Source organism: Salmo salar, unplaced genomic scaffold (genome assembly GCF_905237065.1).
Source record: "Salmo salar unplaced genomic scaffold, Ssal_v3.1, whole genome shotgun sequence".
NCBI classification, from domain to species: domain Eukaryota; kingdom Metazoa; phylum Chordata; class Actinopteri; order Salmoniformes; family Salmonidae; genus Salmo; species Salmo salar.
In genome coordinates, this window is record NW_025550857.1 from 197501 (window position 1) to 222599 (window position 25099).

At 47.2% G+C, this 25099-nt stretch overlaps 2 protein-coding genes across 4 annotated transcripts in view; one reads left to right on the forward strand and one right to left on the reverse strand.

The window, feature by feature from the left end:
- LOC106596096 (RNA-splicing ligase RtcB homolog) overlaps positions 1 to 12291 on the reverse strand; it is a 58956-nt gene extending 46665 nt beyond the window's left edge. The window contains exons 1-2 of the mRNA XM_045713973.1: positions 12070 to 12291; positions 9829 to 9907 (exon numbers count right to left, since the gene is read on the reverse strand). Coding sequence (XP_045569929.1) covers positions 9829 to 9907; positions 12070 to 12162 — 172 coding nt within the window. The 5' untranslated portion in view covers positions 12163 to 12291. The remainder of the gene's footprint in view (positions 1 to 9828; positions 9908 to 12069) is intronic.
- A 403-nt stretch (positions 12292 to 12694) lies between these two features.
- The window catches only part of LOC106593769 (F-box only protein 7), a 30202-nt gene continuing 17797 nt past the window's right edge, over positions 12695 to 25099 (forward strand). For 2 of the 3 annotated variants that reach the window (XM_045713970.1, XM_045713972.1), the window contains exons 1-5: positions 12695 to 12985; positions 13899 to 14021; positions 20954 to 21350; positions 23585 to 23800; positions 24087 to 24231. In XM_045713970.1, coding sequence (XP_045569926.1) covers positions 13900 to 14021; positions 20954 to 21350; positions 23585 to 23800; positions 24087 to 24231 — 880 coding nt within the window. In that variant the 5' untranslated portion in view covers positions 12695 to 12985; position 13899. The remainder of the gene's footprint in view (positions 12986 to 13898; positions 14022 to 20953; positions 21351 to 23584; positions 23801 to 24086; positions 24232 to 25099) is intronic. The other variant, XM_045713971.1, reaches the window with a different exon arrangement.

Here is a 25099-nt window from a genome sequence, read left to right on the forward strand (position 1 = left end):
CACAACACCAGTCAAATCAACAGGGGAAACCCACCAGAACCTGAAGACAATATAACACAACACCAGTCAAATCAACAGGGAGAAACCCACCAGAACCTGAAGACAATATAACACAACACCAGTCAAATCAACAGGGAGGGAAACCCACCAGAACCTGAAGACAATATAACACAACACCAGTCAAATCAACAGGGAGAAACCCACCAGAACCTGACGACAATATAACACAACACCAGTCAAATCAACAGGGAGAAACCCACCAGAACCTGACGACAATATAACACAACACCAGTCAAATCAACAGGGAGAAACCCACCAGAACCTGAAGACAATATAACACAACACCAGTCAAATCAACAGGGAGAAACCCACCAGAACCTGAAGACAATATAACACAACACCAGTCAAATCAACAGGGAGGGAAACCCACCAGAACCTGAAGACAATATAACACAACACCAGTCAAATCAACAGGGGGGGAAACCCACCAGAACCTGAAGACAATATAACACAACACCAGTCAAATCAACAGGGAGAAACCCACCAGAACCTGAAGACAATATAACACAACACCAGTCAAATCAACAGGGAGAAACCCACCAGAACCTGACGACAATATAACACAACACCAGTCAAATCAACAGGGAGAAACCCACCAGAACCTGAAGACAATATAACACAACACCAGTCAAATCAACAGGGAGAAACCCACCAGAACCTGAAGACAATATAACACAACACCAGTCAAATCAACAGGGAGAAACCCACCAGAACCTGACGACAATATAACACAACACCAGTCAAATCAACAGGGAGAAACCCACCAGAACCTGAAGACAATATAACACAACACCAGTCAAATCAACAGGGGGGAAACCCACCAGAACCTGAAGACAATATAACACAACACCAGTCAAATCAACAGGGGGGAAACCCACCAGAACCTGACGACAATATAACACAACACCAGTCAAATCAACAGGGGGGAAACCCACCAGAACCTGACGACAATATAACACAACACCAGTCAAATCAACAGGGGGGAAACCCACCAGAACCTGACGACAATATAACACAACACCAGTCAAATCAACAGGGGGGAAACCCACCAGAACCTGAAGACAATATAACACAACACCAGTCAAATCAACAGGGAGAAACCCACCAGAACCTGACGACAATATAACACAACACCAGTCAAATCAACAGGGGGAAACCCACCAGAACCTGAAGACAATATAACACAACACCAGTCAAATCAACAGGGGGGAAACCCACCAGAACCTGAAGACAATATAACACAACACCAGTCAAATCAACAGGGAGAAACCCACCAGAACCTGAAGACAATATAACACAACACCAGTCAAATCAACAGGGGGAAACCCACCAGAACCTGACGACAATATAACACAACACCAGTCAAATCAACAGGGAGAAACCCACCAGAACCTGAAGACAATATAACACAACACCAGTCAAATCAACAGGGGGAGAAACCCACCAGAACCTGACGACAATATAACACAACACCAGTCAAATCAACAGGGAGAAACCCACCAGAACCTGAAGACAATATAACATAACACCAGTCAAATCAACAGGGAGAAACCCACCAGAACCTGAAGACAATATAACACAACACCAGTCAAATCAACAGGGGGTGAAACCCACCAGAACCTGACGACAATATAACACAACACCAGTCAAATCAACAGGGAGAAACCCACCAGAACCTGACGACAATATAACACAACACCAGTCAAATCAACAGGGAGAAACCCACCAGAACCTGAAGACAATATAACACAACACCAGTCAAATCAACAGGGGGAAACCCACCAGAACCTGACGACAATATAACACAACACCAGTCAAATCAACAGGGAGAAACCCACCAGAACCTGAAGACAATATAACACAACACCAGTCAAATCAACAGGGGGAAACCCACCAGAACCTGAAGACAATATAACACAACACCAGTCAAATCAACAGGGAGAAACCCACCAGAACCTGACGACAATATAACACAACACCAGTCAAATCAACAGGGGGAAACCCACCAGAACCTGAAGACAATATAACACAACACCAGTCAAATCAACAGGGAGAAACCCACCAGAACCTGAAGACAATATAACACAACACCAGTCAAATCAACAGGGGGAAACCCACCAGAACCTGACGACAATATAACACAACACCAGTCAAATCAACAGGGAGAAACCCACCAGAACCTGAAGACAATATAACACAACACCAGTCAAATCAACAGGGGGGAAACCCACCAGAACCTGAAGACAATATAACACAACACCAGTCAAATCAACAGGGAGAAACCCACCAGAACCTGAAGACAATATAACACAACACCAGTCAAATCAACAGGGGGAAACCCACCAGAACCTGAAGACAATATAACACAACACCAGTCAAATCAACAGGGGGGAAACCCACCAGAACCTGAAGACAATATAACACAACACCAGTCAAATCAACAGGGAGAAACCCACCAGAACCTGACGACAATATAACACAACACCAGTCAAATCAACAGGGGAGAAACCCACCAGAACCTGACGACAATATAACACAACACCAGTCAAATCAACAGGGGGGAAACCCACCAGAACCTGAAGACAATATAACACAACACCAGTCAAATCAACAGGGGGGAAACCCACCAGAACCTGACGACAATATAACACAACACCAGTCAAATCAACAGGGGGGGAAACCCACCAGAACCTGACGACAATATAACACAACACCAGTCAAATCAACAGGGAGAAACCCACCAGAACCTGACGACAATATAACACAACACCAGTCAAATCAACAGGGGGGGAAACCCACCAGAACCTGAAGACAATATAACACAACACCAGTCAAATCAACAGGGGGAGAAACCCACCAGAACCTGAAGACAATATAACACAACACCAGTCAAATCAACAGGGAGAAACCCACCAGAACCTGAAGACAATATAACACAACACCAGTCAAATCAACAGGGAGAAACCCACCAGAACCTGACGACAATATAACACAACACCAGTCAAATCAACAGGGGGGGGAAACCCACCAGAACCTGACGACAATATAACACAACACCAGTCAAATCAACAGGGGAGAAACCCACCAGAACCTGACGACAATATAACACAACACCAGTCAAATCAACAGGGAGAAACCCACCAGAACCTGACGGCAATATAACACAACACCAGTCAAATCAACAGGGGGGAAACCCACCAGAACCTGACGACAATATAACACAACACCAGTCAAATCAACAGGGGGGAAACCCACCAGAACCTGAAGACAATATAACACAACACCAGTCAAATCAACAGGGGGAAACCCACCAGAACCTGACGACAATATAACACAACACCAGTCAAATCAACAGGGAGAAACCCACCAGAACCTGAAGACAATATAACACAACACCAGTCAAATCAACAGGGGGGAAACCCACCAGAACCTGACGACAATATAACACAACACCAGTCAAATCAACAGGGGGAAACCCACCAGAACCTGACGACAATATAACACAACACCAGTCAAATCAACAGGGGAGAAACCCACCAGAACCTGACGACAATATAACACAACACCAGTCAAATCAACAGGGAGAAACCCACCAGAACCTGACGACAATATAACACAACACCAGTCAAATCAACAGGGGAGAAACCCACCAGAACCTGAAGACAATATAACACAACACCAGTCAAATCAACAGGGGAGAAACCCACCAGAACCTGACGACAATATAACACAACACCAGTCAAATCAACAGGGGGAAACCCACCAGAACCTGACGACAATATAACACAACACCAGTCAAATCAACAGGGGGGAAACCCACCAGAACCTGAAGGCAATATAACACAACACCAGTCAAATCAACAGGGGGGAAACCCACCAGAACCTGAAGACAATATAACACAACACCAGTCAAATCAACAGGGGGAAACCCACCAGAACCTGACGACAATATAACACAACACCAGTCAAATCAACAGGGGGGAAACCCACCAGAACCTGACGACAATATAACACAACACCAGTCAAATCAACAGGGGGGAAACCCACCAGAACCTGAAGACAATATAACACAACACCAGTCAAATCAACAGGGAGAAACCCACCAGAACCTGAAGACAATATAACACAACACCAGTCAAATCAACAGGGGAGAAACCCACCAGAACCTGACGACAATATAACACAACACCAGTCAAATCAACAGGGAGAAACCCACCAGAACCTGACGACAATATAACACAACACCAGTCAAATCAACAGGGGGGGAAACCCACCAGAACCTGAAGACAATATAACACAACACCAGTCAAATCAACAGGGGGGGGAAACCCACCAGAACCTGAAGACAATATAACACAACACCAGTCAAATCAACAGGGAGAAACCCACCAGAACCTGACGACAATATAACACAACACCAGTCAAATCAACAGGGGGGGAAACCCACCAGAACCTGACGACAATATAACACAACACCAGTCAAATCAACAGGGGGGGAAACCCACCAGAACCTGACGACAATATAACACAACACCAGTCAAATCAACAGGGAGAAACCCACCAGAACCTGACGACAATATAACACAACACCAGTCAAATCAACAGGGAGAAACCCACCAGAACCTGACGACAATATAACACAACACCAGTCAAATCAACAGGGGGGGAAACCCACCAGAACCTGAAGACAATATAACACAACACCAGTCAAATCAACAGGGGGAAACCCACCAGAACCTGAAGACAATATAACACAACACCAGTCAAATCAACAGGGGGGGAAACCCACCAGAACCTGACGACAATATAACACAACACCAGTCAAATCAACAGGGGAGAAACCCACCAGAACCTGAAGACAATATAACACAACACCAGTCAAATCAACAGGGGAGAAACCCACCAGAACCTGAAGACAATATAACACAACACCAGTCAAATCAACAGGGGGGGAAACCCACCAGAACCTGACGACAATATAACACAACACCAGTCAAATCAACAGGGAGAAACCCACCAGAACCTGACGACAATATAACACAACACCAGTCAAATCAACAGGGGGAAACCCACCAGAACCTGACGACAATATAACACAACACCAGTCAAATCAACAGGGAGAAACCCACCAGAACCTGACGACAATATAACACAACACCAGTCAAATCAACAGGGAGAGAAACCCACCAGAACCTGACGACAATATAACACAACACCAGTCAAATCAACAGGGAGAAACCCACCAGAACCTGAAGACAATATAACACAACACCAGTCAAATCAACAGGGGGGAAACCCACCAGAACCTGAAGACAATATAACACAACACCAGTCAAATCAACAGGGGGGAAACCCACCAGAACCTGACGACAATATAACACAACACCAGTCAAATCAACAGGGGAGAAACCCACCAGAACCTGACGACAATATAACACAACACCAGTCAAATCAACAGGGGGGAAACCCACCAGAACCTGAAGACAATATAACACAACACCAGTCAAATCAACAGGGGGGAAACCCACCAGAACCTGACGACAATATAACACAACACCAGTCAAATCAACAGGGGGGAAACCCACCAGAACCTGAAGACAATATAACACAACACCAGTCAAATCAACAGGGAGAAACCCACCAGAACCTGACGACAATATAACACAACACCAGTCAAATCAACAGGGAGAAACCCACCAGAACCTGACGACAATATAACACAACACCAGTCAAATCAACAGGGGGAGAAACCCACCAGAACCTGACGACAATATAACACAACACCAGTCAAATCAACAGGGGGGGAAACCCACCAGAACCTGAAGACAATATAACACAACACCAGTCAAATCAACAGGGAGAAACCCACCAGAACCTGACGACAATATAACACAACACCAGTCAAATCAACAGGGAGAAACCCACCAGAACCTGAAGACAATATAACACAACACCAGTCAAATCAACAGGGGGGGGAAACCCACCAGAACCTGAAGACAATATAACACAACACCAGTCAAATCAACAGGGAGAAACCCACCAGAACCTGACGACAATATAACACAACACCAGTCAAATCAACAGGGGGAAACCCACCAGAACCTGACGACAATATAACACAACACCAGTCAAATCAACAGGGGGGGAAACCCACCAGAACCTGAAGACAATATAACACAACACCAGTCAAATCAACAGGGGGGAAACCCACCAGAACCTGAAGACAATATAACACAACACCAGTCAAATCAACAGGGGGAGAAACCCACCAGAACCTGACGACAATATAACACAACACCAGTCAAATCAACAGGGGGAGAAACCCACCAGAACCTGACGACAATATAACACAACACCAGTCAAATCAACAGGGGGGGAAACCCACCAGAACCTGAAGACAATATAACACAACACCAGTCAAATCAACAGGGAGAAACCCACCAGAACCTGACGACAATATAACACAACACCAGTCAAATCAACAGGGAGAAACCCACCAGAACCTGAAGACAATATAACACAACACCAGTCAAATCAACAGGGGGAGAAACCCACCAGAACCTGAAGACAATATAACACAACACCAGTCAAATCAACAGGGGGGGGAAACCCACCAGAACCTGAAGACAATATAACACAACACCAGTCAAATCAACAGGGAGAAACCCACCAGAACCTGACGACAATATAACACAACACCAGTCAAATCAACAGGGGGGGAAACCCACCAGAACCTGACGACAATATAACACAACACCAGTCAAATCAACAGGGGGGAAACCCACCAGAACCTGAAGACAATATAACACAACACCAGTCAAATCAACAGGGGGGAAACCCACCAGAACCTGACGACAATATAACACAACACCAGTCAAATCAACAGGGGAGAAACCCACCAGAACCTGACGACAATATAACACAACACCAGTCAAATCAACAGGGGGGAAACCCACCAGAACCTGAAGACAATATAACACAACACCAGTCAAATCAACAGGGAGAAACCCACCAGAACCTGACGACAATATAACACAACACCAGTCAAATCAACAGGGAGAAACCCACCAGAACCTGAAGACAATATAACACAACACCAGTCAAATCAACAGGGGAGAAACCCACCAGAACCTGAAGACAATATAACACAACACCAGTCAAATCAACAGGGGGGAAACCCACCAGAACCTGAAGACAATATAACACAACACCAGTCAAATCAACAGGGAGAAACCCACCAGAACCTGACGACAATATAACACAACACCAGTCAAATCAACAGGGGGGAAACCCACCAGAACCTGACGACAATATAACACAACACCAGTCAAATCAACAGGGGGGGAAACCCACCAGAACCTGAAGACAATATAACACAACACCAGTCAAATCAACAGGGGGGAAACCCACCAGAACCTGAAGACAATATAACACAACACCAGTCAAATCAACAGGGAGAAACCCACCAGAACCTGACGACAATATAACACAACACCAGTCAAATCAACAGGGGGAGAAACCCACCAGAACCTGACGACAATATAACACAACACCAGTCAAATCAACAGGGAGAAACCCACCAGAACCTGACGACAATATAACACAACACCAGTCAAATCAACAGGGGGAGAAACCCACCAGAACCTGACGACAATATAACACAACACCAGTCAAATCAACAGGGGGGGAAACCCACCAGAACCTGACGACAATATAACACAACACCAGTCAAATCAACAGGGGGAAACCCACCAGAACCTGAAGACAATATAACACAACACCAGTCAAATCAACAGGGAGAAACCCACCAGAACCTGACGACAATATAACACAACACCAGTCAAATCAACAGGGGGGGAAACCCACCAGAACCTGACGACAATATAACACAACACCAGTCAAATCAACAGGGAGAAACCCACCAGAACCTGACGACAATATAACACAACACCAGTCAAATCAACAGGGGGGGAAACCCACCAGAACCTGACGACAATATAACACAACACCAGTCAAATCAACAGGGGGAAACCCACCAGAACCTGAAGACAATATAACACAACACCAGTCAAATCAACAGGGTGAAACCCACCAGAACCTGACGACAATATAACACAACACCAGTCAAATCAACAGGGAGAAACCCACCAGAACCTGACGACAATATAACACAACACCAGTCAAATCAACAGGGGGGGAAACCCACCAGAACCTGAAGACAATATAACACAACACCAGTCAAATCAACAGGGTGAAACCCACCAGAACCTGAAGACAATATAACACAACACCAGTCAAATCAACAGGGGGGGAAACCCACCAGAACCTGAAGACAATATAACACAACACCAGTCAAATCAACAGGGGGGGAAACCCACCAGAACCTGAAGACAATATAACACAACACCAGTCAAATCAACAGGGGGGGAAACCCACCAGAACCTGACGACAATATAACACAACACCAGTCAAATCAACAGGGAGAAACCCACCAGAACCTGAAGACAATATAACACAACACCAGTCAAATCAACAGGGGGGAAACCCACCAGAACCTGACGACAATATAACACAACACCAGTCAAATCAACGGGGGGGAAACCCACCAGAACCTGACGACAATATAACACAACACCAGTCAAATCAACAGGGGGGAAACCCACCAGAACCTGAAGACAATATAACACAACACCAGTCAAATCAACAGGGGGGGAAACCCACCAGAACCTGACGACAATATAACACAACACCAGTCAAATCAACAGGGGGGGAAACCCACCAGAACCTGAAGACAATATAACACAACACCAGTCAAATCAACAGGGGGGAAACCCACCAGAACCTGACGACAATATAACACAACACCAGTCAAATCAACAGGGAGAAACCCACCAGAACCTGACGACAATATAACACAACACCAGTCAAATCAACAGGGGGGAAACCCACCAGAACCTGAAGACAATATAACACAACACCAGTCAAATCAACAGGGGGGAAACCCACCAGAACCTGAAGACAATATAACACAACACCAGTCAAATCAACAGGGAGAAACCCACCAGAACCTGAAGACAATATAACACAACACCAGTCAAATCAACAGGGAGAAACCCACCAGAACCTGACGACAATATAACACAACACCAGTCAAATCAACAGGGGGGAAACCCACCAGAACCTGACGACAATATAACACAACACCAGTCAAATCAACAGGGGGGAAACCCACCAGAACCTGAAGACAATATAACACAACACCAGTCAAATCAACAGGGGGAGAAACCCACCAGAACCTGAAGACAATATAACACAACACCAGTCAAATCAACGGGGGGAAACCCACCAGAACCTGAAGACAATATAACACAACACCAGTCAAATCAACAGGGGGGGAAACCCACCAGAACCTGACGACAATATAACACAACACCAGTCAAATCAACAGGGGGGGAAACCCACCAGAACCTGAAGACAATATAACACAACACCAGTCAAATCAACAGGGGGGAAACCCACCAGAACCTGACGACAATATAACACAACACCAGTCAAATCAACAGGGGGGAAACCCACCAGAACCTGAAGACAATATAACACAACACCAGTCAAATCAACGGGGGGGGAAACCCACCAGAACCTGACGACAATATAACACAACACCAGTCAAATCAACAGGGGGGGGAAACAATACAGGAGAGGGCTTGTCTGTTATTAACACGGCATCATCATGTTGTTGTTGTTGTTGTTGTTGTTGTTGTTGTTTACCTCCTCCTTTACACGCGTTACGCAGCTCCTCAAACATCAGCTTCTCCAGGGACTCGTTGACGTAAAACACTCCTTCCACCTGGAATGAAACGATGATTAAACTATATATATACTATAATACAGGAGTGGGCTTGTCTGTTGAAGTAAAACACTCCTTCCACCTGGAATGAAACGATGATTAAACTAACTATATGTATATATATATATATATATATATACTATAATACAGGAGTGGGCTTGTCTGTTGAAGTAAAACACTCCTTCCACCTGGAATGAAACGATGATTAAACTAACTATATGTATATATATATATATACTATAATACAGGAGTGGGCTTGTCTGTTGAAGTAAAACACTCCTTCCACCTGGAATGAAACGATGATTAAACTAACTATATGTATATATATATATATATATATACTATAATACAGGAGTGGGCTTGTCTGTTGAAGTAAAACACTCCTTCCACCTGGAATGAAACGGTGATTAAACTAACTATATGTATATATATATATATATACTATAATACAGGAGTGGGCTTGTCTGTTGAAGTAAAACACTCCTTCCACCTGGAATGAAACGGTGATTAAACTAACTATATGTATATATATATATATATACTATAATACAGGAGTGGGCTTGTCTGTTGAAGTAAAACACTCCTTCCACCTGGAATGAAACGGTGATTAAACTAACTATATGTATATATATATATATACTATAATACAGGAGTGGGCTTGTCTGTTGAAGTAAAACACTCCTTCCACCTGGAATGAAACGATGATTAAACTAACTATATGTATATATATATATATATATATATACTATAATACAGGAGTGGGCTTGTCTGTTGACGTAAAACACTCCTTCCACCTGGAATGAAACGATGATTAAACTAACTATATGATATATATATATATATATATATATATACTATAATACAGGAGTGGGCTTGTCTGTTGAAGTAAAACACTCCTTCCACCTGGAATGAAACGGTGATTAAACTAACTATATGTATATATATATATATATATATACTATAATACAGGAGTGGGCTTGTCTGTTGAAGTAAAACACTCCTTCCACCTGGAATGAAACGGTGATTAAACTAACTATATGTATATATATATATATATATATATACTATAATACAGGAGTGGGCTTGTCTGTTGAAGTAAAACACTCCTTCCACCTGGAATGAAACGGTGATTAAACTAACTATATGTATATATATATATATATACTATAATACAGGAGTAGGCTTGTCTGTTGAAGTAAAACACTCCTTCCACCTGGAATGAAACGATGATTAAACTAACTATATGTATATATATATATATATACTATAATACAGGAGTGGGCTTGTCTGTTGAAGTAAAACACTCCTTCCACCTGGAATGAAACGATGATTAAACTAACTATATGTATATATACTATAATACAGGAGTGGGCTTGTCTGTTGAAGTAAAACACTCCTTCCACCTGGAATGAAACGATGATTAAACTAACTATATGTATATATATATATATATATACTATAATACAGGAGTGTGCTTGTCTGTTGAAGTAAAACACTCCTTCCACCTGGAATGAAACGGTGATTAAACTAACTATATGTATATATATATATATATATATATATATACTATAATACAGGAGTGGGCTTGTCTGTTGAAGTAAAACACTCCTTCCACCTGGAATGAAACGGTGATTAAACTAACTATATGTATATATATATATATATATATATATATACTATAATACAGGAGTGGGCTTGTCTGTTGAAGTAAAACACTCCTTCCACCTGGAATGAAACGGTGATTAAACTAACTATATGTATATATATATATACTATAATACAGGAGTGGGCTTGTCTGTTGAAGTAAAACACTCCTTCCACCTGGAATGAAACGGTGATTAAACTAACTATATGTATATATATATATATATATACTATAATACAGGAGTGGGCTTGTCTGTTGAAGTAAAACACTCCTTCCACCTGGAATGAAACGGGGAAGGATTTGATCAGCTGTCTAGTCCCATACTCCACATTAGGTTAACTAGTTAACTAGTTAATGTAGTTACTATGCTCTTACACCTTCTCTACATACAAAAAGACAAGAGAAACAACGACAACAACAACAGAGTCAAGCTGGATAGTAGCGAGCCACGTCTGAAGCTAGTAACCTACGGACATGTGTTAAAGTTAATTCATTCCGTATAGTTTAAACCAATCACCTGCATATTCGGGACGAAACCTTTCTTGATTCGCCAGCAGTTCTTGTCAATCTTGTCCAAATATTGTAACTCGTCATTGTACGATCGACTCATGATTATGATTATTATCTAGCTGGCTGGCTGTTTAATAATAATTTGACTTGTATTTCAGCGGTGTCTGATTCTGTCCTGAACCAACAGACTACGGCGCCTCGCAGACGTCCGGATAAAAACGCGTTTTTCAAAACTGTGATATATGACGCAGCTGGAAATGGTTTTTTTTGTAAATTAATTAATTGCGTTTATTTTTTTGAATGGATTGAAATATTGATCTTAGATAACATCATATTATAGTCGTGCCTACCAAATACATGTTTCCTAATATCCGAGCAACGTTTCATTTTTTGTTTGTTGTTGAATACATTAGTGGTAATTCATTTTTCCTAAATGTGTTTTGTCATTTTTGACTTTCCGTAGTTGAAGTCAGAACTCTTCTCGCTTTCCGTAGTTGAAGTCAGAACTCCTACTCGCTTTCCGTAGTTGAAGTCAGAACTCCTACTCGCTTTCCGTAGTTGAAGTCAGAACTCTACTCGCTTTCCGTAGTTGAAGTCAGAACTCTACTCGCTTTCCGTAGTTGAAGTCAGAACTCTTCTCGCTTTCCGTAGTTGAAGTCAGAACTCCTACTCGCTTTCCGTAGTTGAAGTCAAAACTCTACTCGCTTTCCGTAGTTGAAGTTAGAACTCCTACTCGCTTTCCGTAGTTGAAGTAAACAAGCTGATATCATTGTTGACCCCATCTAGCTTCTGTCAAAGCCTCTTCTATCTTCTCGTTACCGTGGAAATCTTCAACTCTCTCTACTCTTTAGTTAACATGAAATGTTTGGTGTGAAATGATTAAGGCTTGCAATAAGTTAACAAGAGAAAACAACTAAACTAAAGTAAGCGAAACGCTGCTGGCTAGCTACTAGCTACTAGCTAGCTGCACTTGTACATCTAGGTTTGCATTGTTCTAAGCTAGATAACACCAGAAGTGTGCTGTGCGTAATGAAATATATCTGTATACTGTAGGAATTGCTAGGCCAGTGGACCTGCTATAACGTTAGATCGTTACACCGATGAACGTTTTACCATTTTGCTTTCATAATTCAGTCTTTCTTAATAACACAGTTAGGCAAGAAATGAAAGTGAAAGAATTCCAGCTAGCACTGTATTTCTACTGTAAACAGGTGACTTGGCTTTGCCAAGTGTTTTCTACTTCATTGTGAAAACTGACATCATGTTCAGAAAGTTGGACGCGTTGTGAAAACGTTTTTTTGTTGTTGTTGGAAGATGCCCAGTAATGATTCATGATGAACCAGGGAGAGAAGACCACATTTAAGTGTCTTGGGTCTGAATTATTGAATTTGTGTCCTTAACCTGTCTGATGGTGTTCTGTGTGTTGGTTACCTAACCCTGTCCGTCGGTCTCTATCTCTCTCTCCCCCCCTGAAAGCATGAAACTGTGTGTGAGGAATAACGAAGCAGACCACTACCTAACCCTGTCCGTCGGTCTCTCCCCCCCAAGCATGAAACTGTGTGTGAGGATAAACAAGCAGACCACTACCTAACCCTGTCCGTCGGTCTCTCTCCCCCGAAAGATGAAACGGGTGGGAAAAAAAACTACCTAACCCTGTCCGTCGGTCTCCCCCCCCAAGCATGAAACTGTGTGTGAGGATAAACAAGCAGACCACTACCTAACCCTGTCCGTCGGTCTCTCCCCCCCCAAGCATGAAACTGTGTGTGAGGATAAACAAGCAGACCACTACCTAACCCTGTCCGTTAACCCTGTCCATCGGTCTCTCTCCCCCCCAAGCATGAAACTGCGTGTGAGGATAAACAAGCAGACCAGCCGGGTGAAGCTGGAGGGAGAGGAGCCAACTCTGACAGAGCTCAACGTTCAAATCAGAGAGATTCTTCTGCCTTCACATGGACTCAGGTTAGTTAGTCCCTCAGGTTAGTCCCTAGACCCTCAGGTTAGACCCTCAGGTTAGTCCCTTAGACCCTCAGACCCTCAGGTTAGTCCCTTAGACCCTCAGGTTAGTCCCTCAGGTTAGTCCCTTAGACCCTCAGGTTAGTCCCTCAGGTTAGTCCCTCAGGTTAGTCCCTTAGACCCTCAGGTTAGACCCTCAGGTTAGTCCCTTAGACCCTCAGACCCTCAGGTTAGTCCCTTAGACCCTCAGGTTAGTCACTCAGGTTAGTCCCTTAGACCCTCAGGTTAGTCCCTCAGGTTAGTCCCTCAGGTTAGTCCCTTAGACCCTCAGGTTAGTCCCTCAGGTTAGTCCCTTAGACCCTCAGGTTAGTCCCTCAGGTTAGTCCCTCAGGTTAGTCCCTCAGGTTAGTCCCTTAGACCCTCAGGTTAGTCCCTTAGACCCTCAGGTTAGTGCCTCAGGTTAGTCCCTCAGACCCTCAGGTTAGTCCCTCAGGTTAGACCCTCAGGTTAGACCCTCAGGTTAGACCCTCAGGTTAGTCCCTTAGTCCCTCAGGTTAGTCCCTTAGTCCCTCAGGTTAGACCCTCAGGTTAGTCCCTTAGACCCTCAGGTTAGTGCCTCAGGTTAGTCCCTCAGTCCCTCAGGTTAGTTAGTCCCTCAGGTTAGTCCCTCAGGTTAGTCCCTTAGTCCCTCAGGTTAGTCCCTTAGACCCTCAGGTTAGTCCCTCAGGTTAGTCCCTTAGACCCTCAGGTTAGTCCCTCAGGTTAGTCCCTTAGACCCTCAGGTTAGTCCCTCAGGTTAGACCCTCAGGTTAGTCCCTCAGTCCCTCAGGTTAGTCCCTCAGTCCCTCAGGTTAGTCCCTCAGGTTAGATCCTCAGGTTAGTCCCTCAGTCCCTCAGGTTAGTCCCTCAGGTTAGTCCCTTAGACCCTCAGGTTAGTCCCTCAGGTTAGACCCTCAGGTTAGACCCTCAGGTTAGTCCCTCAGACCCTCAGGTTAGTCCCTTAGACCCTCAGGTTAGACCCTTAGACCCTCAGGTCAGACCCTCAGGTTAGTCCCTTAGACCCTCAGGTTAGACCCTTAGACCCTCAGGTCAGACCCTCAGGTTAGTCCCTTAGACCCTCAGGTTAGTCCCTTAGACCCTCAGGTTAGACCCTTAGACCCTCAGGTTAGTCCCTCAGGTTAGTCCCTTAGACCCTCAGGTTAGTCCCTTAGACCCTCAGGTTAGTCCCTCAGGTTAGTCCCTTAGACCCTCAGGTTAGTCCCTTAGACCCTCAGGTCAGACCCTCAGGTTAGTCCCTCAGGTTAGTCCCTCAGGTTAGACCCTCAGACCCTCAGGTTAGACCCTCAGGTTAGTCCCTCAGGTTAGTCCCTTAGACCCTCAGGTTAGTCCCTTAGACCCTCAGGTTAGTCCCTCAGGTTAGTCCCTCAGGTTAGTCCCTTAGTCCCTCAGGTTAGTCCCTTAGACCCTCAGGTTAGTCCCTTAGACCCTCAGGTTAGTCCCTCAGTCCCTCAGGTTAGTCCCTCAGGTTAGACCCTCAGGTTAGACCCTCAGGTTAGTCCCTCAGGTTAGACCCTTAGACCCTCAGGTTAGTCCCTTAGGTTAGACCCTCAGGTTAGTCCCTCAGGTTAGACCCTTAGACCCTCAGGTTAGTCCCTCAGGTTAGACCCTTAGACCCTCAGCTTAGACCCTCAGGTTAGTTAGTCCCTCAGGTTAGTCCCTCAGGTTAGTCCCTCAGGTTAGACCCTCAGGTTAGTCCCTCAGGTTAGTCCCTTAGTCCCTCAGGTTAGACCCTCAGTCCCTCAGGTTAGTCCCTCAGGTTAGACCCTCAGGTTAGTCCCTCAGGTTAGTTAGTCCCTCAGGTTAGACCCTCAGGTTAGTCCCTCAGGTTAGTCCCTCAGGTTAGTCCCTCAGGTTAGTCCCTCAGGTTAGTCCCTCAGGTTAGTCCCTTAGTCCCTCAGGTTAGTCCCTCAGACCCTCAGGTTAGACCCTCAGGTTAGACCCTCAGGTTAGTCCCTCAGGTTAGTCCCTTAGACCCTCAGGTTAGTCCCTCAGGTTAGTCCCTTAGACCCTCAGGTTAGTCCCTCAGGTTAGACCCTTAGACCCTCAGGTTAGTCCCTCAGGTTAGTCCCTCAGGTTAGTCCCTTAGACCCTCAGGTTAGTCCCTCAGGTTAGTCCCTCAGGTTAGACCCTCAGGTTAGTCCCTCAGGTTAGTCCCTCAGGTTAGACCCTCAGGTTAGTTAGTCCCTCAGGTTAGTCCCTCAGGTTAGTCCCTTAGTCCCTCAGGTTAGTTAGACCCTCAGGTTAGTCCCTCAGGTTAGTTAGTCCCTCAGGTTAGTCCCTTAGACCCTCAGGTTAGTCCCTCAGGTTAGACCCTCAGGTTAGACCCTCAGGTTAGTCCCTCAGACCCTCAGGTTAGTCCCTTAGACCCTCAGGTTAGACCCTTAGACCCTCAGGTCAGACCCTCAGGTTAGTCCCTTAGACCCTCAGGTTAGACCCTTAGACCCTCAGGTTAGACCCTTAGACCCTCAGGTCAGACCCTCAGGTTAGTCCCTTAGACCCTCAGGTTAGTCCCTTAGACCCTCAGGTTAGACCCTTAGACCCTCAGGTTAGTCCCTCAGGTTAGTCCCTTAGACCCTCAGGTTAGTCCCTTAGACCCTCAGGTTAGTCCCTCAGGTTAGTCCCTTAGACCCTCAGGTTAGTCCCTTAGACCCTCAGGTCAGACCCTCAGGTTAGTCCCTCAGGTTAGTCCCTCAGGTTAGACCCTCAGACCCTCAGGTTAGACCCTCAGGTTAGTCCCTCAGGTTAGTCCCTTAGACCCTCAGGTTAGTCCCTTAGACCCTCAGGTTAGTCCCTCAGGTTAGTCCCTCAGGTTAGTCCCTTAGTCCCTCAGGTTAGTCCCTTAGACCCTCAGGTTAGTCCCTTAGACCCTCAGGTTAGTCCCTCAGTCCCTCAGGTTAGTCCCTCAGGTTAGACCCTCAGGTTAGACCCTCAGGTTAGTCCCTCAGGTTAGACCCTTAGACCCTCAGGTTAGTCCCTTAGGTTAGACCCTCAGGTTAGTCCCTCAGGTTAGACCCTTAGACCCTCAGGTTAGTCCCTCAGGTTAGACCCTTAGACCCTCAGCTTAGACCCTCAGGTTAGTTAGTCCCTCAGGTTAGTCCCTCAGGTTAGTCCCTCAGGTTAGACCCTCAGGTTAGTCCCTCAGGTTAGTCCCTTAGTCCCTCAGGTTAGACCCTCAGTCCCTCAGGTTAGTCCCTCAGGTTAGACCCTCAGGTTAGTCCCTCAGGTTAGTTAGTCCCTCAGGTTAGACCCTCAGGTTAGTCCCTCAGGTTAGTCCCTCAGGTTAGTCCCTCAGGTTAGTCCCTCAGGTTAGACCCTCAGGTTAGTCCCTCAGGTTAGTCCCTCAGGTTAGTCCCTTAGTCCCTCAGGTTAGTCCCTCAGACCCTCAGGTTAGACCCTCAGGTTAGACCCTCAGGTTAGTCCCTCAGGTTAGTCCCTTAGACCCTCAGGTTAGTCCCTCAGGTTAGTCCCTTAGACCCTCAGGTTAGTCCCTCAGGTTAGACCCTTAGACCCTCAGGTTAGTCCCTCAGGTTAGTCCCTCAGGTTAGTCCCTTAGACCCTCAGGTTAGTCCCTCAGGTTAGTCCCTCAGGTTAGACCCTCAGGTTAGTCCCTCAGGTTAGTCCCTCAGGTTAGTCCCTCAGGTTAGACCCTCAGGTTAGTTAGTCCCTCAGGTTAGTCCCTCAGGTTAGTCCCTTAGTCCCTCAGGTTAGTTAGACCCTCAGGTTAGTCCCTCAGGTTAGTTAGTCCCTCAGGTTAGTTAGACCCTCACGTTAGTCCCTCAGGTTAGTCCCTCAGTCCATCAGGTTAGTCCCTCGCGTTAGTCCCTCAGGTTAGTCCCTCAGTCCCTCAGGTTAGTCCCTCAGTCCCTCAGGTTAGTCCCTCAGGTTAGTCCCTCAGTCCCTCAGGTTAGTCCCTCAGGTTAGTCCCTCAGGTTATTCCCTCAGACCCTCAGGTTAGTCCCTCAGGTTAGTCCCTCAGTCCCTCAAGTTAGTCCCTCAGTCCCTCAGGTTAGTCCCTCAGTCCCTCAGGTTAGTCCCTCAGTCCCTCAGGTTAGTCCCTCAGGTTAGTCCCTCAGTCCCTCAGGTTAGTCCCTCAGGTTAGTCCCTCAGGTTAGTTAGTCCCTCAGGTTAGTTAGTCCCTCAGGTTAGTTAGTCCCTCAGGTTAGTCCCTCAGGTCAGTTAGTCCCTCAGGTCAGACCCTCAGGTTAGTTAGTCCCTCAGGTTAGTCCCTCAGGTTAGTTAGTCCCTCAGGTTAGTTAGTCCCTCAGGTTAGACCCTCAGGTTAGTTAGACCCTCAGGTTAGTCCCTCAGGTTAGTCCCTCAGGTTAGTTAGACCCTCAGGTTAGTCCCTCAGGTTAGTCCCTCAGGTTAGTTAGACCCTCAGGTTAGTCCCTCAGGTTAGTCCTTCAGGTTAGTTAGACCCTCAGGTTAGTCCCTCAGGTTAGTCCCTCAGGTTAGTCCCCCAGTCCCTCAGGTTAGACCCTCAGGTTAGTCCCTCAGGTTAGACCCTCAGGTTAGTCCCTCAGGTTAGTCCCTCAGGTTAGTTAGTCCCCCAGGTTAGTCCCTCAGACCCTCAGGTTAGTCCCTCAGGTTAGTTAGTCCCTCAGGTTAGACCCTCAGGTTAGACCCTCAGGTTAGTCCCTCAGGTTAGTCCCTCAGGTTAGTCCCTCAGGTTAGTCCCTCAGACCCTCAGGTTAGTCCCTCAGGTTAGTCCCTCAGTCCCTCAGGTTAGTCCCTCAGGTTAGTCCCTCAGGTTAGTCCCTCAGGTTAGTCCCTCAGTCCCTCAGGTTAGTCCCTCAGGTTAGTCCCTCAGGTTAGTCCCTCAGGTTAGTCCCTCAGTCCCTCAGGTTAGTCCCTCAGTCCCTCAGGTTAGTCCCTCAGTCCCTCAGGTTAGTCCCTCAGGTTAGTCCCTCAGTCCCTCAGGTTAGACCCTCAGGTTAGACCCTCAGGTTAGTCCCTTAGGTTAGTCCCTCAGACCCTCAGGTTAGTCCCTCAGGTTAGTCCCTCAGTCCCTCAGGTTAGTTAGACCCTCAGGTTAGTCCCTCAGGTTAGTTAGTCCCTCAGGTTAGTTAGACCCTCAGGTTAGACCCTCAGGTTAGTCCCTTAGACCCTCAGGTTAGTCCCTCAGGTTAGTCCCTCAGGTTAGTCCCTGAGACCCTCAGGTTAGTCCCTCAGGTTAGTCCCTCAGTCCCTCAGGTTAGTCCCTCAGGTTAGTCCCTCAGGTTAGACCCTCAGGTTAGTCCCTCAGTCCCTCAGGTTAGTCCCTCAGGTTAGTCCCTCAGGTTAGTCCCTCAGTCCCTCAGGTTAGTCCCTCAGTCCCTCAGGTTAGTCCCTCAGGTTAGTCCCTCAGTCCCTCAGGTTAGACCCTCAGGTTAGACCCTCAGGTTAGTCCCTTAGGTTAGTCCCTCAGACCCTCAGGTTAGTCCCTCAGGTTAGTCCCTCAGGTTAGTCCCTCAGGTTAGTCCCTCAGTCCCTCAGGTTAGTCCCTCAGTCCCTCAGGTTAGTCCCTCAGGTTAGTCCCTCAGTCCCTCAGGTTAGTCCCTCAGTCCCTCAGGTTAGACCCTCAGGTTAGTCCCTCAGGTTAGTCCCTCAGGTTAGTTAGTCCCTTAGGTTCCTCCACAGCCCAGAGTTCACCTTGTCCCTGAACGGCTCCTAATTCTCCTCTGTCCCTCCACAGCCCAGAGTTCACCTTGTCCCTGAACAGCTCAGATCCTAACTCTCCTCTGTCCCCCCACAGCCCAGAGTTCACCTTGTCCCTGAACGGCTCAGATCCTAACTCTCCTCTGTCCCCCCACAGCCCAGACTCAGAGTTCACCTTGTCCCTGAACGGCTCAGATCCTAACTCTCCTCTGTCCCCCCACAGCCCAGACCCAGAGTTCACCTTGTCCCTGAACGGCTCCTAATTGTCCTCTGTCCCTCCACAGCCCAGAGTTCACCTTGTCCCTGAACAGCTCAGATCCTAACTCTCCTCTGTCCCCCACAGCCCAGACTCAGAGTTCACCTTGTCCCTGAACAGCTCAGATCCTAACTCTCCTCTGTCCCCCCACAGCCCAGACTCAGAGTTCACCTTGTCCCTGAACGGCTCAGATCCTAACTCTCCTCTGTCCCCCCACAGCCCAGACTCAGAGTTCACCTTGTCCCTGAACGGCTCAGATCCTAACTCTCCTCTGTCCCCCCACAGCCCAGACTCAGAGTTCACCTTGTCCCTGAACGGCTCAGATCCTAACTCTCCTCTGTCCCCCCCCACAGCCCAGGGTTCACCTTGTCCCTGAACGGCTCAGATCCTAACTCTCCTCTGTCCCCCCACAGCCCAGACTCAGAGTTCACCTTGTCCCTGAACGGCTCAGATCCTAACTCTCCTCTGTCCCCCCACAGCCCAGAGTTCACCTTGTCCCTGAACAGCTCAGATCCTAACTCTCCTCTGTCCCCCCCACAGCCCAGACTCAGAGTTCACCTTGTCCCTGAACGGCTCAGATCCTAACTCTCCTCTGTCCCCCCACAGCCCAGAGTTCACCTTGTCCCTGAACGGCTCAGATCCTAACTCTCCTCTGTCCCCCCACAGCCCAGAGTTCACCTTGTCCCTGAACAGCTCAGATCCTAACTCTCCTCTGTCCCCCCCACAGCCCAGACTCAGAGTTCACCTTGTCCCTGAACGGCTCAGATCCTAACTCTCCTCTGTCCCCCCACAGCCCAGACTCAGAGTTCACCTTGTCCCTGAACGGCTCAGATCCTAACTCTCCTCTGTCCCTCCACAGCCCAGACTCAGAGTTCACCTTGTCCCTGAACGGCTCAGATCCTAACTCTCCTCTGTCCCCCCACAGCCCAGAGTTCACCTTGTCCCTGAACGGCTCAGATCCTAACTCTCCTCTGTCCCCCCACAGCCCAGACTCAGAGTTCACCTTGTCCCTGAACGGCTCAGATCTTCTCTCTGACTCTGGTCAGACTTTGTCTTCCTGTGGCATCGTCACTGGGGACCTGGTCTGTGTCATCCTGCGTCCAACTGTCGCTGTGCCCTCCGCCGCCTCTACTCCCTCAGCCCGCCAGGCTGTGCCCTCAGGCTACCCTGCTCCCTCCGCCTGCCAGGCTGTGCCCTCCGCTGCCCCTGCTTCCTCCGCTGCCCCTGCTCCCTCAGCCCGCCAGGCTGTGCCCTCAGGCTACCCTGCTTCCTCCGCTGCCTTTGCCTCCTCAGCCCGCCAGGCACCCAGCAACAGCAGCAGTAGTAGTAGTAGTACTGGGCTGTACCAAGCTGTACACCCACCAGCCCAACGCTCCAGTGAGGTGAGCCTTCAACTCCTAACCCCATTAGTATATTATATTACAGTAGTGTGTATATATAGTAGTAGTATATTACAATACAAGTATTCAGACCCCTTGACTTTTTCCACATTTTGTTACGTTACAGCCTTATTCTAAAATTGATTCAATTATTTTTTTTCCCCCTTCATCAATCTACACACAATACCCCTTAATGACATCACAATATCCCATAATGACATCACAATAACCCATAATGACATCACAATACCCCATAATGACATCACAATACCCCATAATGACATCACAATAACCCATAATGACATCACAATACCCCATAATGACATCACAATACCCCATAATGACATCACAATAACCCATAATGACATCACAATACCCCATAATGACATCACAATACCCCATAATGACATCACAATAACCCATAATGACATCACAAAACCCCATAATGACATCACAAAACCCCATAATGACATCACAGTACCCCATAATGACATCACAAAACCCCATAATGACATCACAATAACCCATAATGACATCATAATACCCCATAATGACGTCACAATAACCCATAATGACAACGTGAAAACAGGTTTTTAGAATTTTTTGCAAATGTATAAAAAAAACATAAGACAGATACCTTATTGACATAAGTATTCAGACGCTTTGCTATGAGACTCGAAATTGAGCTCAGGTGTGTCCTGTTTCCATCCTTGATGTTTCTACAACCTGATTGTAGATCCACCTGTCATAAATTCAATTGACTGGACATGATTTGGAAAGACACACACCTGTCTATATGAGGTTCCACAGTTGACAGTGCATGTCAGAGCAAAAACCAAGCCATGAGGTCGAAGGAATTGTCCGTAGAGCTCAGAGACAGGATTGTGTTGAGGCACAGATCTGGGGAAGGGAACCAAAACACTTCTGCAGCATTGAAGGTCCCCAACAACACAGTGGCCTCCATCATTCTTAAATGGAAGAAGTTTGGAACCACCAAGACTCTTCCTAGAGCTGGCCGCCCGGCCAAACTGAGCGATCGGAGGAGAAGGGCCTTGGTCAGGGAGGTGACCAAGAACCTGATGGTCACTCTGACAGAGCTCCAGAGATCCTCTGTGGAGATAGGAGAACCTTCCAGAAGGACAACCATCTCTGCAGCACTCCACCAATCAGGCCTTTATGGTAGAGTGGCCAGACGGAAGCCACTCCTCAGTAAAAGGCACATGACAGCCCACTTGGAGTTTACCAAAAGGCACCTAAAGGACTCTTGGACCATGAGAAACAAGATTCTCTGGTCTGATGAAACCAAGATTGAACTCTTTTGCCTGAATGCCAAGCATCACGTCTGGAGGAAACTTGGCGACATCTCAATGGTGAAGCATGGTGGTGGCAGCAGCATGCTGTGGGGATGTTTTTCAGCGACAGGTACTGGAAGACTATTCAGGATCGAGGGAAAGACCTCACACAGCCAAGACAGCGCAGGAGTGGCTTCGGGACAAGTCTCTGAATGTCCTTGAGTGGCCCATCCAGAGCCTGGACTTGAACCCGATCGAACATCTCTGGAGAGACGTGAAAATAGCTGTGCAGCGACGCTCCCCATCCAACCTGACAGAGCTTGAGAGGATCTGCAGAGAAGAATGGGAGAAACTCCCCAAATACAGGTGTGCCAAGCTTGTAGCGTCATACCCAAGAAGACTCAAGGCTGTAATCACTGCCAAAGGTGCTTAAGCAAAGTACTGAATTAAGGGTTAATTAATATTTATGTCAATGTGATATTTCAGCTTTTTTAAAATTTCTTAACCTGTTTTTGTTTTGTCATTATGGGGTATTGTGATGTCATTATGGGGTATTGTGATGTCATTATGGGGTATTGTGATGTCATTATTGGGTATTGTGATGTCATTATGGGGTATTGTGATGTCATTATGGGGTATTGTGATGTCATTATGGGGTATTGTGATGTCATTATTGGGTATTGTGTGTAGATTTAAGGGGGGGGGAAACGATTGAATCAATTTTAGAATAAGGTTGTAACGCAACAAAATGTGGAAAAATTCAAGGGGTCTGAATACTTTCTGAATTCACTGTGTGTGTATATGTATATAAAATGTGTAAATCATTTGATTTTTTGCGGTAATTCAATTGTATTGTGAGTTTTCCTATAACTAATCGGATGCTACGATTGGCTGTCTTCTCAGTATACCAGATAGTCACCGTGGTGATTTGTGTTGTTGATCCAGGCCAGCATGGGGGTGGAGCCTCAACGGGAAGTGGTCAGAGAGGAAGAAGAGGCAGGCCGGTGGGTTTGGGAACCCATGCTGTGTGGGGAAGCAGAAGGAGGGAAGGTACCCCATTCCCTGGAGGTTCTGTACCACCAGGCTCAGAGCAGCAGTACCTGTGATGCCCTGATGGTGGCAGTACACCTCCTGATGGTTGAGACGGGCTTCCTGTGTCAGGTATAAGGCTCTACGGGAGACTGGGGAAATCTCAATTCAATAACTCCTTGCAGCCTCTCTGCTTCCTCCTCAAAACCCATTGGAGGAGAAGTTTCAGGTGGGAGGGACCTCTGGTTTTCTCATCCAATGGGTTTGAGAAAGAGGCGAAGAGAGAGGATGCGAGGAGTATGCTCTCTGGGATTGCATCCCAAATGTCACCCTATTCCCTAAATAGTGCACTACTGTTGACCAGAGCCCTATTCCCTAAATTGTGTGTGCGTGCGTGCGTGTGTGTGCGTGTGTGTAGGGCTCTGAGGGGCGTCCTGGTGAGATGCCAGCTGGGTGGAGGGCACCAGGAGGGCTGTACAGACTGCAGTATGCCCATCCTCTCTGTGACGACAGCCTGGCCATGGTCCTAGCTGTACCCATGGGACCCATTCTGGTTATCAACGGTCAGTCTCACTGTTTCTCAAAGCTGTGGCTGGGTCCCAAATGGGATCCTATTCACTATGTAGTTTATTACTTCTGACCAGGGACTATAGGGGGCCATCTGGAGGGACCATAGGGCTCTATAGGGGGCCATCTGGAAGGGCTATAGGGCGCCATCTGGAAGGGCCATAGGGGGCCATCTGGAAGGGCTATAGGGGGCCATCTGGAAGGGCTATAGGGGCCATCTGGAAGGGCTATAGGGGGCCATCTGGAAGGGCTATAGGGGGCCATCTGGAAGGGCCATAGGGGGCCATCTGGAAGGGCTATAGGGCGCCATCTGGAAGGGCTATAGGGGGCCATCTGGAAGGGCTATAGGGGGCCATCTGGAAGGGCTATAGGGGCCATCTGGAAGGGCTATAGGGCTCTATAGGGGGCCATCTGGAAGGGCTATAGGGGGCCATCTGGAAGGGCTATAGGGGGCCATCTGGAAGGGCTATAGGGGGCCATCTGGAAGGGCTATAGGGGGCCATCTGGAAGGGCTATAGGGGGCCATCTGGAAGGGCTATAGGGGGCCATCTGGAAGGGCTATAGGGGGCCATCTGGAAGGGCTATAGGGGGCCATCTGGAAGGGCTATAGGGGGCCATCTGGAAGGACTATAGGGCTCTATAGGGGGCCATCTGGAAGGGCTATAGGGGGCCATCTCGAAGGGCTATAGGGGGCCATCTCGAAGGGCTATAGGGGGCCATCTGGAAGGGCTATAGGGCTCTATAGGGGGCCATCTGGAAGGGCCATAGGGGGCCATCTGGAAGGGCTATAGGGGGCCATCTGGAAGGGCTATAGGGGGCCATCTGGAACGGCTATAGGGCGCCATCTGGAAGGGCTATAGGGGG